The sequence below is a fragment of the Zootoca vivipara genome, chromosome Z2, assembly GCF_965207765.1.
Source record: "Zootoca vivipara chromosome Z2, rZooViv2.hap1.1, whole genome shotgun sequence".
Taxonomy (NCBI): domain Eukaryota; kingdom Metazoa; phylum Chordata; class Lepidosauria; order Squamata; family Lacertidae; genus Zootoca; species Zootoca vivipara.
The window spans coordinates 48405146-48422935 of NC_142585.1; the positions used below are offsets into that span (position 1 = coordinate 48405146).

General features: G+C 44.5%; 1 protein-coding gene across 3 annotated transcripts in view; it reads left to right on the forward strand.

Annotated features, from left to right (window-relative positions):
• The first annotated feature begins 870 nt into the window (after nt 1-870).
• Nucleotides 871-17790, forward strand: part of CRB2 (crumbs cell polarity complex component 2) — a 70438-nt gene continuing 53518 nt past the window's right edge. For all 3 annotated transcript variants that reach the window (XM_088665347.1, XM_035112743.3, XM_088665348.1), the window contains exon 1: nt 871-1260. In XM_088665347.1, the coding sequence (XP_088521473.1) occupies nt 1206-1260 (55 nt within the window). In that variant the 5' untranslated portion in view covers nt 871-1205. The remainder of the gene's footprint in view (nt 1261-17790) is intronic.

Genomic DNA, 17790 nt, shown 5'->3' on the forward strand with positions numbered 1-17790 from the left:
TGCAACTTGGATTCTCACAATGAGGGAACCGCCAGAAGTCCCTCGGTCCTGGACCTCAGTGTCCAAGCAGAACGATAGGGGTGGAGACGCTCCTTTTAGGGATACTGGGCCGAGGCTGCTAGGGAGTGTGGTGGAGTCTCCTTCTTTGGAGGTCTTTAAGCAGAGGCTTGACAGCCATCTGTCAGGAATGCTTTGATGGTGTTTCCTGCTTGGCAGGAGGTTGCACTGGATGGCCCTTGTGTTCTCTTCCAACTCTATGATTCTAAGTGTGCATGCACACGAAAGCTCATTCCTATGACAAACTTTGTTGGTCTCTAAGGTGCTACTGGAAGGAAGTTTTTTATTTTTTGTTTCGACTACGTCTGACCAAAGCAGTTACCTACCTGTAACTATATGTATATATAAATGGAGAGAGAGAGAAATAAGAAACGAAACCAGCAGATCATTTCAAGGCTGTACAGTCATACCTCGGTTTAAGTACACCTCGGTTTGAGTATTTTCAGTTTAAGTACTCCGCGGACCCTTCTGGAACGGATTCATCCACTTTCTATTACTTTCAATGGGAAAGTTCGCTTCGGGTTAAGTACAGACTTCCGGAACCAATTGTGTGCTTAAACCCAGGTACCACTGTCTAGAGAAATAAGAAAGGAAAACCAGCAGATCCTTAGGAGGCTGTCCTCTTTTTTGCCTGGCAAAGGAATCAGAGCAAACAAAATAAAAAAGATTTCTTCCAGTATCACCTTAGAGAGCTAAGTTTTTCATTGGTATGAGCTTTCGTGTGCATGCACCCCTCTTCAGAGCAGGCGTTTCAGATTTGGCTGATAAAAGGGCGCACAGCCTCCCTTCTCGCCCCGTTTCGCCCCTTCCTTCCTTCTCTAAAGCCGTAGCGGAGGGCGCCTCCTTGCAGGCTGCTCTTTAGCAATGCCCAGCGCACATGACTCTCTCCTGCTGCCCCTCCAGTCCGTGTGATCCAGTCTGCGTTTTCCTTTTGCTCCGGAGCAGGGGGGCGAGTGGACAGCCACCCTGTCCGGCAGCCTGTTTGTCGGAAGCAAAGAAGCATGGAATCGCCAAGCGCCTCAGCATCCCGAAGCATGGCCACTTGAGCCTGGGATGCGCAGGGAGCCGGGCGCAAACTTGGCCAGGACGCACCATTGAGGCTACCTTCGCCTGGGGACCACAAGACGCACGCCGGCTTCTAGCCTGCCATGGAGTCTGCCATGTTTTTGCTGCTGCCAATCTCCCTCTCCCTCTGCTTTTGCGGTAAGTAGCTCTTGACCCGGCGTCTCGTCTTCCCCACTTCCACGGGACTGCCTCGGATTTCGGAGCGCCGAATTCAGGAGGCGCCGTTTGCTTGAAGCCTCCGCGCACGCAGAGAGCTCTCCTTCATGCGCCCGTGCGCGCGGCTCTCCTGAAACTTGGAGAGGGCGTAAAACAAACAGGCAAACAAACAAAAATCCCCAGACAAATCCAGCGCTGAAAACTTCTGATTCAGAGTATCTGTTTAAACACTGAAACACTTTTGTTTCAGTGTATCTGAAGAAGTGTGCATGCACACGAAAGCGCACACCAATGACAAACTTCTTGTTGTTTAGTCGTTTAGTCGTGTCCGACTCTTCGTGACCCCATGGACCAGAGCACGCCCGGCACTCCTGTCTTCCACTGCCTCCCGCAGTTTGGTCAAACTCATGTTCGTAGCTTCGAGAACACTGTCCAACCATCTCGTCCTCTGTCGTCCCCTTCTCCTAGTGCCCTCCATCTTTCCCAACATCAGGGTCTTTTCCAGGGATTCTTCTTTTCTCATGAGGTGGCCAAAGTATTGGAGCCTCAGCTTCAGGATCTGTCCTTCCAGTGAGCACTGGGGGCTGATTTCCTTCAGAATGGATAAGTTTGATCTTCTTGCAGTCCATGGGACTCTCAAGAGTCTCCTCCAGCACCATAATTCAAAAGCATCAATTCTTCAGCCATCAGCCTTCTTAATGGTCCAGCTCTCACTTCTACTGGAAGGAATTTTTTTTTATTTTGTTTCGACTCCTGTTTCAGTATATCTGAAGAAGTGGGCATGCACACGAAAGCTCATACAGTCATACCTTGGTTTAAGTACGCCTCGGTTTGAGTATTTTCAGTTTAAGTACTCCGAGGACCTGTCTGGAACAGATTAACCCACATTCCATTACTTTCAATGGGAAAGTTCACTTCAGGTGAAGTACGCTTCAGGTTAAGTACAGACTTCCGGAACCAATTGTGTACTTAAATTGCGGTACCACTGTATCTGAAGCTCATACCAACATGAAAGCTCATACCAATGACACACTTAGTTGGTCTCTAAGGTGCTACTGGAAGAATGTTTTTTTAATTTTGTTTAAACCCAACACTGGAATACAGTGGTACATCGGTTTAAGTACAAAATTGGTTCCGGAAGTCTGTACTTAACCTGAAGCGTACTTAAACTGAAGCAAACTTTCCCATTGAAAGTAATGGAAAGTGGATTAATCCATTCCAGATGGTCCGCGGAGTACTTAACCTGAAGCGTACTTAACCTGAAGCGAAGTATCCCATTGAAAGTAATGGAAAGTGGATTAATCCGTTCCAGGCGGGTCCGTGGAGTACTCAACCTGAAGCGAATTTAAGCCAAAGTATGAGTGTAATTGGTTCTGGAAGTCCGTACTTAACCTGAAGCGTACTTAACCTGAAGCGAACTTTCCCATTGAAAGTAATGGAAAGTGGATTAATCCGTTCCAGATGGGTCCACGGAGTACTTAAACTGAAAGTACTCAAACCAAAGCGTACTTAAACCGAGGTATGACTGTAATGTTTTCCCTTTGCTCTAGATGTGGAACCCAGAGTTCGGCCACTTTATTCTTTTGCAAAACTTTGTGTCCTGTAGAGCTGCTATGTGGTCACAACGCTGTAAAGAGCAGCAGGGCGAGGAAGTTTCTGAGCCGGGCGTCATCCGCAGGTGGCTTCCAGCACAAAAGGGCCCGATTCTCGGCTTTCTAAGAGGTGGTTCCCGAGAGGAATCTCTGTGTGCGATCACGCCCACTTTTGCGGGCAAGTTCATGCCCTCCTTTGCATATGCAGGTGAAACTCGGAGAATTAGAATATCGTTGAAAAGTGCATTGATTTCAGTAAGGCAACTTTTTATTTTTTATTTTCATTTTCATTTTGACAAATGCTTTCTTCTGGAAATTCCACAGGAATCAAAGAAATAGTGACAATAATACAAAAAGAGGAAGAAATAAACATCACTATGACATTTCATTAATTACATTCCATTTATAATTGACCCGCCTAATGACAAATAATTACAATTGCAACAAATAAAGGCATGACCTATCTTGCTTTGCGTGTCATGCATCTCTCTCATAGAACGGTCTCACCTTTTAAGTGGCGTTACTGAAATAAATGCACTTTTTGACGATATTCTAATTTTCCAAGTTTCACCTGTCATTGTTTTATTACTGTGGAATTTCCAAAAGAAAGCATTTGCAAACATTAAAAGAAAAAGTAATGTTGCATTACTGAAATAAATGCATTTTTTGACGATATTCTAATTTTCCGAGTTTCACCTGTAGTTTAGAGCGGGTGGCCAGAGAGAGAGGGTTGAGAACAAACCTAACTTTTTGGACTCCTTTGGCAAGTTGCAAGGTCATCTCAGAAATTTATCCTGTTTTTCAGAAGGGGGAGGGGACCGGGAATGTGCTCATTTTCTTTGTCTGCCTCCCGGGGAGGCGGGTTAGGAGGCAAGAGGAGTTACATCAGAATAGGGAAAGTCCATGTTTGTTCCGGGGAGCCTTCTCCTCTTCCTCGCTCTCCTGGGGGTCTCTTTCCTCCAACTTGAGGCTCCTAGCCTGGGCCGTACTGTTTTTTTCTCAGTCCTGACCAATGAGGAGCTGAAAGGAAAACCTTTGCACCCAGTAATTCCCCCCTTTTTCTCCTGGACTAGGGGTCAGCAAACTTTTTCAATCCATTGTCCCTCAGACCTTGTGGGGGCCGGACTATATATTATTATTATTTTTTATAAAAAAATGAACAAATTCCTATGCCCCACAAATAACCCAGAGATTCATTTATAATAACTTCTGCTTCTCATGTTCTTATTTCAAATTTTTTAAATCTAAATATATAAAAATGTTCACAATGCGTGCGCAGGGGCCAATGTATGGAGATACAGGGGGGAGGGGACAACACTCCCCGGGGAAAACAGAGGGAAGGCTATCCTACTGAAACACAGGGATGAGGGGGGGGGTTGGAGGGAGGAGGGGCGGGATACGTCATGGATCGGGACAGCAGGGGGGGGGAATTACAGGGATGACCCACAGCAACGCGTGGCTGGGCCAGCTAGTTTTAAATAAAAGGACACATTCTACTCATGTAAAAACACCAGGCAGGCCCCACCAATAACCCAGAGAGGCATTTTAAATAAAAGGACACATTCTAAGGCTTTATCCTACAGATATTTAAATGAGGTTGCACTTGTAGATTCCAAATTTTAAAATTGAATTTTAACATGGTATTTAATCTGCATTTTAATTGAATTGTTTCTTTTATGCTTGCTTTGATATTCTTGTTGTTAGCCGCCCTGAGCCCTGTCTTGACTGGGAAGGGTGGGGTATAAATAAAATTATTATTATTATTATTATTATTATTATTATTATTACTCATGTAAAAACATGCTGATTGCCGGACCATCAGCGGGCTGGATTTAGAAGGCAATTGGGCTGCATCCAGCCCCCGGGCCTTAGTTTGGGAACCTTGTCCTGGACCGACTTCTTTGTCTGGCTCCTGGTATTCCGTTGGTCCCTGGGACGCAACCGGGCTGCTTTTGTGTCCAGTAACCATGGCTACCGAGAGAGCGTGTGAAGCAACGATGGGGGCTTTTGTGTGGCTGCAGAGAGCCAGCCCCATGAGCCAGAGTGCTTTCGTGGGGCGATCTTTCTTTGGGATAACAGATTGGAGGAGGCTCCTCTGCCTTATCCTTTCTTGGTTTGTAGAGAGTTCGCAAGGGCAGGCATGCCACTTCAAAGCTGCTATCTGGCACCCAGGGAGCCATGCTAGCTGTATAAATCTCGAGACTCAGCCAACTAGCAGAGGGGACCCTGACAGCATGTTTTACTGCTTGAAATTCTTCAATCTTCCTTGAGAGGGAGAATTCCAAGCCTTTCAACAACCCTGTAATTGCATGTGGGGATTTGGCACAGCCCCCATTTCACAGAGCAGGAAAACTGAGACGCCTGCAGGCCACGTGAAAGGCTCATCGCTGCAGCGTGTCCAGGACCTGCTCTGAGCCCTAGGTCACATTTTCTGGGCAATTGCAATATACACCTAATGCAGTGGTATCTCGGTTTAAGTACACAATTGGTTCCGGGAGTCTGTACTTAACCTGAAGCGAACTTTCCCATTGAAAGTAATGGAAAGTGGATTAATCCATTCCAGACGGTCCATGGAGTACTTAAACTGAAGCGTACTTAACCTGAAGCGAACTTTCCCGTTGAAAGTAATGGAAAGTGGATTAATCCATTCCAGACGGGTCCACAGAGTACTTAAAGTGAAAGTACTCAAACAGAAGCGTACCTAAACCGAGGTATGACTGTAATTGCATGTGGGGATTTGGCACAGCCCCCATTTCACAGAGCAGGAAAACTGAGATACCTGCAGGCCACATGAAAGGTTCATCACTGCAGCGTGTCCAGGACCTGCTCTGAGCTCTAGGTCACATTTTCTGGGCAATTGCAATATACACCTAATACATCTAATATTTCTACCCTAGTAAAAATGGAATGTATGAGCTGATTGATCTGTAGGGTTGCCAGACTCAATGGAGGACAGGACTTTAATTACCCTGCTCTCTTTTGAGTCTGGAAACCTTAATGAGAAACCTGCAGACCCTTTGTTTAATTTCCAAGCAAAGGGTCTGCTGGTTTCTCTTTAGACTCAAAAGAGAGCAGGGCAATTAAAGGCACAGAAGTCCTGTCCTCTATTGAGTCTGGCAACCCTATTGATCTGCTCAAGCCAATACCTAAGGCCTGCCTCCTTTAACAATGGGTGAGGATCAGACACAGGGTCTTTTCAGTAGTGGTTCCACAGCTGTAGACGCCCAGCAGGCCCTTTCTCTTCCTATCTTTAGATGGGCTGTTGCGACATTTTTACTTAAGCATTATTTTATTTAAAAAAATGTTTTTCTTGCCTTGTGATGTTTCTATTGCTGTGAAGTTCGAATAGAACAGCTATGTTATCAATTTGTTTTAAATGATTTGTGGCCTTTAAAAAGTTGTTGTACACCAGTTTGTGTGTGTGTGTGTGTGTTGTGTGTAGAGCAGCAGTTCACAAATGATATGAAATAAATTATTCAACATCTTTATCGATGACTTGGATGATGGGCTTGAGGGCATCCTGAGCAAGTTTGCAGATGACACCAAATTGGGAGGGGTGGCTAATACCCCAGAGGGCAGGATCAAAATGACCTTAACAGATTAGACAACTGGGCCAAAGCAAACAGAATGAATTTTAACAAAGAGAAATGTAAAGTACTACACTTGGGCAAAAGAAATGAAAGGCACAAATACAGGATGGGTGACACCTGGAATGAGAGCAGTACAGTACATGTGAAAAGGATCTAGGAGTCTTGGTAGACCACCAACTTAACATGAGTCAACAGTGTGATGCAGCAGCTCAAAAAGCCAATGCAATTCTGGGCTGCATCAATAGGAGTATAGCATCTAGATCAAGGGAAGTAATAGTACCACCGTATTCTGCTCTGGTCAGACCTTACCTGGAGTACTGTGTCAAGTTCTGGGCACCACAGTTCAAGAAGGATACTGACAAGCTGGAACGTGTCCAGAAGAGGGCAACCAAAATGGTCAAAGGCCTGGAAACGACGCCTTATGAGGAACGGCTTAGAGCTCTGGGTATGTTTAGCCTGGAGAAGAGAAGGTTAAGGGGTGATATGATAGCCATGTTCAAATATATAAAAGGATGTCATATAGAAGAGGGTGAAAGGTTATTTTCTGATGCTCCAGAGAAGCGGACATGGAGCAATGGATTCAAGCTACAAGAAAGAAGTTTACACCTCAACATTAGGAAGAACTTCCTGACAGTAAGAGCTGTTTGACAGTGGAATTTGCTACCAAGGAGTGTGGTGGAGTCTCCTTCTTTGGAGGTCTTTAAGCAGAGGCTTAAAGCAGAGGCTTTCCCCTTCATGGATCACTGCCTTGTCGTGGCAAAGGGGCTTAAATAACTTGGAGAAGTTATGTTCTGACCAAACGTGATCCACCTGGAGAAGGAATTGGCAAGCCACTCCAGTATCCCTGCCAAGAAAACTCTATGGACAAAGACAACAGGCATATAAAAGTTATGACGCTGGAAGATGAGCCCCTCAGGTCGGAAGGCGTCCAACATGCTACTGAGGAAGAGCGGAGGACAAGTACAAGTAGATTCAGAGCTGATGAAGTGGTTGGGCCAAAGCCGAAAGGTCGCTCAGTTGCGGATATGCCTGGAAGTGAAAGGAAAGTCTGATGCTGTAAAGAAAAATATTGCATAGGAACCTGGAATGTAGGAACCATGAATGGAGGTAAGCTGGATAAATGAGATGACAAGAATAAATATTGACATCCTGGGCATCAGTGAACTAAAATGGAAGGGAATGGGTGAATTCAGTTCGGGTGACTATCATATCTACTACTGTGGGCAAGAATCCCGTAGAAGAAATGGAGTGGCCCTCATAGACAACAAAAGAGTGGCCAAAGCTGTAATGGGATGCAATCTCAAAAATGACAGAATGATCTCGATACGAATCCAAGGCAGACCTTTTAACATCACAGTAATCCAAGTTTATGCACCAACTACCGGTGCTGAAGAAAGTGAAATTGACCAGTTCTATGAAGACCTACAACAACTTCTAGAAATGACACCCAAGAAGGATGTTCTTCTCATTACAGGGGATTGGAATGCTAAAGTAGGGAATCAAGAGATAAAAGGAACAACTGGCAAGTTTGGCTTTGGAGTTCAAAATGAAGCAGGGCAAAGGCTAATAGAGTTCTGTCAAGAGAACAAGCTGGTCATCACAAACACTCTTTTCCAACAACACAAGAGATGACTCTACACATGGATATCACCAAATGGGCAGCATCGAAATCAGATTGATTATATTCTCTGCAGCCAAAGATGGAGAAGCTCTATACAGTCAGCAAAAACAAGACCTGGGGCTGACTGTAACTCAGATCATCAGCTTCTTATAGCAAAATTCCAGCTTAAACTGAAGAAAGTAGGAAAAACCACTGGGCCAGTAAGATACAATCTAAATCAAATCCCTTATGAATACACAGTGGAAGTGAGGAACAGGTTTAAGGATTTAGATTTGGTGGACAGAATGCCTGAAGAACTATGGATGGAGGCTCGTAACATTATACAGGAGGCAGCAACGAAAACCATCCCAAGGAAAAGGAAATGCAAGAAAGCAAAATGGCTGTCCAACGAGGCCTTACAAATAGCAGAGGAGAGGAGGCAAGCAAAATGCAAGGGAGATAGGGAAAGATACAGGAAACTGAATGCAGATTTCCAAAAAACAGCAAGGAGAGACAAGAGGGTCTTCTTAAATGAGCAATGCAAAGAAATAGAGGAAAACAATAGAATGTGGAAAACCAGAGATCTGTTCAAGAAAATTGGAGATATGAAAGGAACATTTCGTGCAAAGATTACCATAATAAAGGACAAAAGTGGTAATTTATTATTTATACCCCACCCATCTGGCTGAGTCTCCCCAGCCACTCTGGGCGGCTCCCAATGGAATATTAAAACAATACAGCATTAAATATTAAAAGCTTCCCTAAACAGGGCTGCCTTCAGATGTCTTTTAAAATTAAGATAACTGCTTATTTCCTTGACAGCTGATGGGAGGGCGTTCCACAGGGCGGGTGCTGCTACCGAGAAGGCCCTCAGTCTAGTTCCCTGTAAACTCACTTCTCGCAATGAGGGAACCGCCAGAAGGCCCTCGGCACTGGATCTCAGTGTCCAGGCTGAACGATGGGGGTGGAGACACTCCTTCAGGTATACTGGACCCAGACCGTTTAGGGCTTTAAATGTCAACACCAACACTTTGAATTGTGCTTGGAAACGTACTGGGAACCAGTGTAGATCTCTCAGGACCGGTGTTATGTGGTCCCGGCGGCCGCTCCCAGTCTGGCTGCCGCATTCTGGATTAGTTGTAGTTTCCGGGTCACCTTCAAAGGTAGCCCCACATGGAGCGCATTGCAGTAGTCCAAGTGGGAGATAACTAGAGCATGCACCACTCTGGCGAGACAGTCTGCAGGCAGGTAGGGTCTCAGCAGGACCTAACAGAAGCAGAAGACATCAAGAAGAGGTGGCAAGAATACACAGAGGAATTATACCAGAAAGATATGGAGGTCTCGTACACCTCAGGTAGTGTGGTTGCTGACCTTGAGCTAGACATCTTGGAGAGTGAAGTCAAATGGGCCTTAGAAAGCATTGCTAATAACAAGGCCAGTGGAAGTGATGATATTCCAGCTGAACTATTTAAAATTTTAAAAGATGATGCTGTTAAGGTGCTACACCCAATATGCCAGCAAGTATGGAAAACTCAGCAATGGCCAGAGGATTGGAGAAGATCAGTCTACATCCCAATTCCAAAGAAGGGCAGTGCCAAAGAATGCTCCAACTACCGCACAATTGCGCTCATTTCACACGCTAGCAAGGTTATGCTTAAAATTCTATAAAAATTCCATAAAAACGTCTTCTTCTGCTTCATTGACTATGCAAAAGCCTTTGACTGTGTCGACCAGTCAGATGTTTGAACAGTGTTCTCGAAGCCACCAACATGCTCCAAGACTTTGGCCCTCATGAGAAGAAAAGACTCCCTGATGTTGGGAAAGATGGCGGGCACATGGAGAAGGGGACGACAGAGGACAAGATTGTTGGACAGTTTTCTCAAAGCTACCAACATGAGTCTGAGCAAACTGCGGGAGGCAGTGGAAGACAGGAGTGCCTGACGTGCTCTGGTTCATGGGATCACGAAGAGTCGGACATGACTAGACAACAACAACAACAACCATTTTCATACAGCCTCTGAGATGAAACTGCTCCTATTATCAGGTTTCGAGTAGGGAGCCATACAAGGCCCATAAATCCATGCTGGTTTTATGGTTGTCTTGCCTACCCCGTCCCTGAAGTTCTTTGATCTGCCACTTCCCATTGTAGCTCTGCTCACCCTGCAGAATACCCCCTTTGTAAACACTCCTCTAGGCTGACCCTCATGCTTCCCACCTCCTCTGATCTCGCTGCTGTTGCTGCTACATATCAAACAGGGAAATGGGACCAAAGGGGGAGGGGAGTTCTTGTGTGTTCTGGTGAGGCACACCAGCTCTCAGGCCTTAATTCCAAATCCAATCTAAATACGCCAGCAGCTAAGGCAGACAAATCAGCCACTTAAGAGAGGACGAAGGAACACTATGGCTGCGGCATAGCCAGATTTCCCTCAAGCCGGGATACAAAGCAGGATTCTCCTCCTCCTCCTCCTCCTCCTCCTCCTCCTCCTCCTCCTCCTCCTCCTCCTCCTCCTCCTCCTCCTCCTCCTCCTCCTCCATTCTAGGTGCAAGGCATGTGGCACAGGTTCCCAGCCTCCCCCCCCTCAATTGCACTAAATGCAATTCCCAGTCCCCCACTCAATTGCACTAAAGAGCAAACTAAATGGTGCAATACTACCTGAATACTCAGGACTCCGCTACAGGTGAAACTCGGAAAATGAGATCCCTGGGCTCTCACTTGTGGGGTGCCTCAGGGTTCTGTCCTCTCCCCCATGCTTTTTAACATCTACATGCAGCCGCTGGGAGAGATCATCAGGGGGGTTGGGCTGGGTGTTCATCAGTATGCGGATGATACCCAGCTCTACCTCTCTTTCAAATCAGAACCAGTGAAGGCAGTGAAGGTCCTGTGTGAGTGTCTGGAGGCGGTTGGAGGATGGATGGCAGCTAACAGATTGAGGTTGAATCCTGACAAGACAGAAGTACTGTTTCTGGGGGACCGGGGGCGGGCGAGTGTGGGGGACTCCCTGGCCCTGAATGGGATAAGTGTGCCCCAGAGGGACCAGGTGCGCAGCCGGGAGTCATTTTGGACTCACAGCTGTCCATGGAGGCGCAAGTCAATTCTGTGTCCAGGGCAGCTGTTTATCAGCTCCATCTGGTACGCAGGCTGAGACCCTGTTGTTGTTTAGTCGTTTAGTCGTGTCCGACTCTTCGTGACCCCATGGACCATAGCACGCCAGGCACTCCTGTCTTCCACTGCCTCCCACAGTTTGGTCAAACTCATGTTCGTAGCTTCGAGAACACTGTCCAACCATCTCGTCCTCTGTCGTCCCCTTCTCCTAGTGCCCTCCATCTTTCCCAACATCAAGGTCTTTTCCAAGGATTCTTCTCTTCTCATGAGGTGGCCAAAGTATTGGAGCCTCAGCTTCACGATCTGTCCTTCCAGTGAGCACTCAGGGCTGATTTCCTTCAGAATGGAGAGGTTTGATCTTCTTGCAGTCCATGGGACTCTCAAGAGTCTCCTCCAGCACCATAATTCAAAAGCATCAATTCTTCGGTGATCAGCCTTCTTTATGGTCCAGCTCTCACTTCCATACATCACTACTGGGAAAACCATAGCTTTAACTATACGGACCTTTGTAGGCAAGGTGATGTCTCTGCTTTTTAAGATGCTGTCTAGGTTTGTCATTGCTTTTCTCCCAAGAAGCAGGTGTCTTTTAATTTCGTGACTGCTGTCACCATCTGCAGTGCTCAAGGAGCCCAAGAAAGTAAAATCTCTCACTGCCTCCATTTCTTCCCCTTCTATTTGCCAGGAGGTGATGGGACCAGTGGCCATGATCTTGGTTTTTTTGATGTTGAGCTTCAGACCATATTTTGCACTCTCCTCTTTCACCCTCATTAAAAGGTTCTTTAATTCCTCCTCACTTTCTGCCATCAAGGTTGTGTCATCTGCATATCTGAGGTTGTTGATATTTCTTCCGGCAATCTTAATTCCGGTTTGGGATTCATCTAGTCCAGCCTTTCTCATTATGAATTCTGCATATAAGTTAGATAAGCAGGGAGACAATATACAACCTTGCCGTACTCCTTTCCCAATTTTGAACCAGTCAGTTGTTCCATATCCAGTTCTAAGTGTAGCTTCTTGTCCCACATAGAGATTTCTCAGGAGACAGATGAGGTGATCAGGCACTCCCATTTCTTTAAGAACTTGCCATAGTTTGCTGTGGTCGACACAGTCAAAGGCTTTTGCATAGTCAATGAAGCAGAAGTCGATGTTTTTCTGGAAGTCTCTAGCTTTCTCCATAATCCAGCGCATGTTTGCAATTTGGTCTCTGGTTTCCCTTCGAAACCCAGCTTGCACTTCTGGGAGTTCTCGGTCCACATACTGCTCCACGAGTGGTATTCTCTTTTAATATTTGTTTTTCTTCCCTGCCCTGAATTGGCCTGCATCACTTGTGTACATTTAATGTCATTAGGGCACTGAAAGGCTGTGACGCTTCGAGACAGATGTCCAAGACTATTCACAAGTCCATTGTAATCTGCTCTCACACTCTGCCGTGGTCATTATTGCCTCTTGGTGAAGTGCCAGTGTAGGAAATGACTGCTTGCTGAGGTTGTTAATCTGAAGCAAGGTGCGTGGGGTGGGGGTGGGGAACTGTATCTGAGCTGCTCAGCTCCTGGTTCCTTCCTTCCTGGGAGTCATCCAGAGAGAATGCCGTTCTGCTAATCTCTTCTGCTGACCAGGATAGGAGGAGGAGGGCAGCAGAGGTCACCCAGGATTTACTAATATAAGCACATGCCTTTCAATTGCCATGGAAACATAACTCTTTCCACCCGCACCTTCAAAGTTGCCCTCTGAGTTGTTGTTTAACTCTTGCGTCTTCCTGAGACCAAAGTGCCCCTCCCCACCTTTTATGCTGTTGACACTAAAGGGTGAGTGTTTGGCAAGTCAGCAAGCACCTGCCAAGGATTTTTTTTTAATGTTGTTTTTATTTTTCATAGAATCATAGAGTTGGAAGAGAGCACAAGGGCCATCCAGTCCAACCTCCTGCCAAGCAGGAAACACCATCAAAGCATTCCTGACATATGCCTGTCAAGCCTCTGCTTAAAGACCTCCAAAGAAGGAGACTCCACCACACTCCTTGGCAGCAAATTCCACTGCCGAACTGCTCTTACTGTCAGGAAGTTCTTCCTAATGTTTAGGTGGAATCTTCTTTCTTTTAGCTTGAATCCATTGCTCCGTGTCTGCTTCCCTGGAGCTGCAGAAAACAACCTTTCATCCTCTTCTATATGACATCCTTTGATATATTTGAACATGGCTATCATATCACCCCTTAACCTTCTCTTCTCCAGGCTAAACATACCCAGCTCCCTAAGTCGTTCCTCATAAGGCATCGTTTCCAGGCCTTTGACCATTTTGGTTGCCCTCTTCTGGACCCGTTCCAGCTTGTCAGTATCCTTCTTGAACTGTGGTGCCCAGAACTGGACACAGTACTCCAGGTGAGGTCTGACCAGAGCAGAATACAGTGGTACTATTACTTCCCTAGATCTAGATGCTATACTCCTATTGATGCAGCCCAGAATTGCATTGGCTTTTTGAGCTGCTGCATCACACTGCTGACTCATGTCAAGTTTGTGGTCTACCAAGACTCCTACAGTAGATCCTATTCACATGTACTGCTCTCAAGCCAGGTGTCACCCATCCTTTATTTGTGCCTTTCACATAGCTGCCAAGTTTTCCATTTTCTCGCGAGGAAGCCTATTCAGCATAAGGGAAAATCCCTTTAAAAAAGGGATGTCGCCCATCCTGTATTTGTGCCTTTCATTTTTTTTGCCCAAGTGTAGTACCTTACATTTCTCCTTGTTAAAATTCATCTTGTTTGCTTTGGCCCAGTTGTCTAATCTGTTAAGGTCATTTTGAAGTGTGATCCTGTCCTCTGGGGTATTAGCCACCCCTCCCAATTTGGTGTCGTCCAACCCCCTGCCAAGCAGGAAACACCATCAAATCTTTTCTGATATTTAAACTCATCTTTATTCAATAACGTTGAAATGTTACATAAGAGAAAAAGAAAAATTAAATAGCCAATAACAGACAAAACAAATTATAACACACAATATAAAGCAATATGCACATAAGCAACAAGCATAATAATAAAAAATAGAGAAGAAAAGAGAAAAAGAAATATATATATATATGTAAATATCAATATAAAAACAAAAATTTGACTCCCTATTGTTAATACAGTGGTACCTCGGTTTAAGTACCCAATTGGTTCCGGAAGTCTGTACTTAACTTGAAGCATACTTAAGCTAAAGCGAACTTTCCCATTAAAAATAACGGAAAGTGGATTACTCCGTTCCGGATGGGTCCATGGAGTGCTCAACCTGAAGCGTACTTAACCCAAAGTATGAGTGCAATTGGTTCTGGAAGTCCGTACTTAACCTGAAGCATACTTAACCTGAAGCGAACTTTCCCATGGAAAGTAATGGAAAGTGGATTAATCCGTTCCAGATGGGTCTGCGGAGTACTTAAACTGAAAGTACTCAAACCGAGGCGTACTTAAACCGAGGTGTGACTGTTTTGATTACATCGCTATGATGTAGGAATGATGTATTTTGGGCGGCGTTTCTTGTTGATAGGAAAACTGATAACAGTGGAGGTTCTCTTTTGTTCAGGGCTCCCATCTTGCTTCACCTCCCTGCAGGTGGGGTCCTGTCATGCCACAGTCTTCTTTTAATAAAGGCCAAGCCTACTGGCTGCTGTTCTGCTCTGATATTCTTGGCCGGAGTCTTGTTTTGTCCAAGGGAGCCCTCAGATTTTCTGTTAACACCGCATTGCAGAGGGTTGGACTCTATGCCCCACAGGATCCCTTCCAGCTCTACATTTCTTATTTCTTTTTTTCAAATATTTTTATTGATTTTATAAAATGGAGGAAAAACACAGAAATACAAAAATACAAAATAAATCACATAAAGCACAAAAATACAAAATACAAAATGAAGGGGGGAAAAAAACTTCCATATTTTTCACTCATGTATCCTAACATTGTCGACTTCCTCGAGTCCCTCCTTTCTGCATTTCATTGTATATTGTAGTAAGGTCATATATATAATAAATGTTCATAAATGTACCAAGCAAACAGTACAGGAAGACAGGCCTGAAAACCATTTTGATTCTCCCAAAACGACCAAATATTTCTCTGTAAGGAGAGAAGGGGGGGTGAAGGAACTTTATCATTGTATCAAGGATTAAAGTGATTTCCATCTCAAAGGAATGGCCAGGCTACCCAGGAAAAGGCAAATTAAGAACTTTGTTAAATTAATAAGTTACATAGTAAGAAAGGATAGACAGGACTTCATGTTAATACCTCCTCACACCCAACTGCTTACCAACAATACTTGCATTTACATATTGTCAATATCATCCTTAGTAATTTCTATATCATACTTCAATCATCTTATTATTACTTAACTAACCAATTTCTATATCATATTTCAATCATCTTATTTTTACCTTAACTAACAAAAATTCATCTCATATTCTATACCAACAATCAATTCTTATTTTACCCTTGTATCTAAATCTTAATATACTACAATACCTCTACAAATCCTCCTCTACAACCTCCCTGTACTTAAAAGTCTTATCTTAAACATTTCCAATATTGCAATTATTTCTTAAATAAACTTTAAATTTCTTCCAATCTTCTTCCACCGACTCTTCCCTCTGGTCACGAAGTCTCCCAGTCAGTTCGGCCAGTTCCAGAAATTCAATCATCTTTAATAATAATAATAATAATAATAATAATAAAAAAATTATTTATACCCCGCCCATCTGGCTGGGTTTCCCCAGCCACTCTGGACAGCTTCCAACAGAAGAATAAAATAATCGATTAAAGATTAAAAGCCTCCCTACTAGCTAATTCTTAGCTAGTAAAATCCTTGATGCTGCTGTGGCATACAGAAAAAACGTAATATATTTTTTGGGTAGTTCTTCTCTAACTATCCCAAGTAAAAAAGCTTCTGGTTTCTTGACAAAGGTATTTTTCAACACTTTTTTCATTTAATTATAAATCTTTTCCCAGAAGTTCTTTACTTGGGGGCAAGTCCACCACATATGGTAAAAGGTTCCTTCTACACTCTTACATTTCCAACATTCATTATCATGCTTATGATAAATCTTTGCTAGTTTTACCAGTGTAAGGCACCATCTGTATATCATTTTCATCATATTTTCTCTTAAAGCATTACATGCAGTAAACTTGATATTCTTTCCCAATGCTCCATCATAATATTGTGCCCTACATCTTTTGCCCAGTCAATCATAGCAGATTTCGTTTGTTCATCCTTAATATGCCATTCCAACAATAAATTATACATCTTGGAAAGATTCTTTGTTTTAGATTCTAGCAATTCTGTCTCCAATTTAGACTTTTTTGGTTGAAATCCAGCTCTACATTTCTACGGTTCTATGACTCTATGGTTGCAGTGGAGATCATATCTGATCAGGGTGAAAGGATGAGTTTCACACACTGAGTTAGTTGCAGACCTGGGCAAATCACGTAGCCCTCCTTTATAGCCTTCCTTTCTTTGCTTGGTCCTCTTCCCAAGCCTGTGGAAACATTTGCCACTCTGGCTTCAGCAGAAGATGCAGAAACTGATAACCCCAATATTTGCAGCTTCTCCACTGGAATTTTAAGTGGGGGGGGGTCACCAAGGAGGGTGCTTATCAGCAGAGCTGTCTGGGAGAGTATGAAGAAGCAGGTACGGTGTGCCTGGTTAATGTTAGAGTGACATTTAAGGTACCAATTGTACACAGGGGGTCGGAGCCGCTGCGTAGCCCTGTGACACAGGGTTCTGTCTTGGGCCCAGTCTTCTTCAACATCTTAATCAATGACTTGGATGATGGGCTTGAGGGCATCCTGAGCAAGTTTGCAGATGGCACCAAATTGGGAGGGGTGACTAATACCCCAGAGGACAGGATCACACTTCAAAATGACCTTAACAGTGTTCAGGACAGCCTTATGAGGAACGGAAGGAAGCCGTTCCTCATAAGGCATTGTTTCCAGGCCTTTGACCATTTTGGTTGCCATGCTCTGGACACGTTCCAGCTTGTCAGGATCCTTCTTGAACTGTGATGCCCAGAACTGGACACAGTACTCCAGGTGAGGTCTGACCAGTGCAGCATACAGTGGTACTATTACTTCCCTTGATCTAGATGCTATACTCCTATTGATGCAGCCCAGAATTGCATTGGCTTTTTGAGCTGCTGCATCACACTGTTGACTCATGTCAAGTTTGTGGTTTACCAAGACTACTAGATGCTTTTCACATGTACCGCTCTCAAGCCAGGTGTCTCCCATCCTGTACTTGTGCCTTTCATTTTTTTTTGCCCAAGTGTAGTTCTTTACATTAAAGATGTTGAAGAAGATTGGGCCCAAGACAGAACCCTGTGGCACCCCACTAGTCACCACTCTCCAGGATGAGGAGGAGCCATTGATGAGCAACCTTTGGGTTCGGTCAGTTAGCCAGTTACAAATTCACTGAATGGTAGCATTGTCTAGCCCGCATTTTACCAGCTTCTTTACAAGAATATCATGGGGCACCTGGTCAAAGGCCTTGCTGAAATCAAGATAAGTTGATTTCAGCATCAGACTGAAAGTTTGGGTTAACAGTGAAGGGGGAAATTATCACATCTTGCACAGAATCCCATGTCAAAGCAATTGACTTACCATGACATCTGTAAATGTGAACTCCA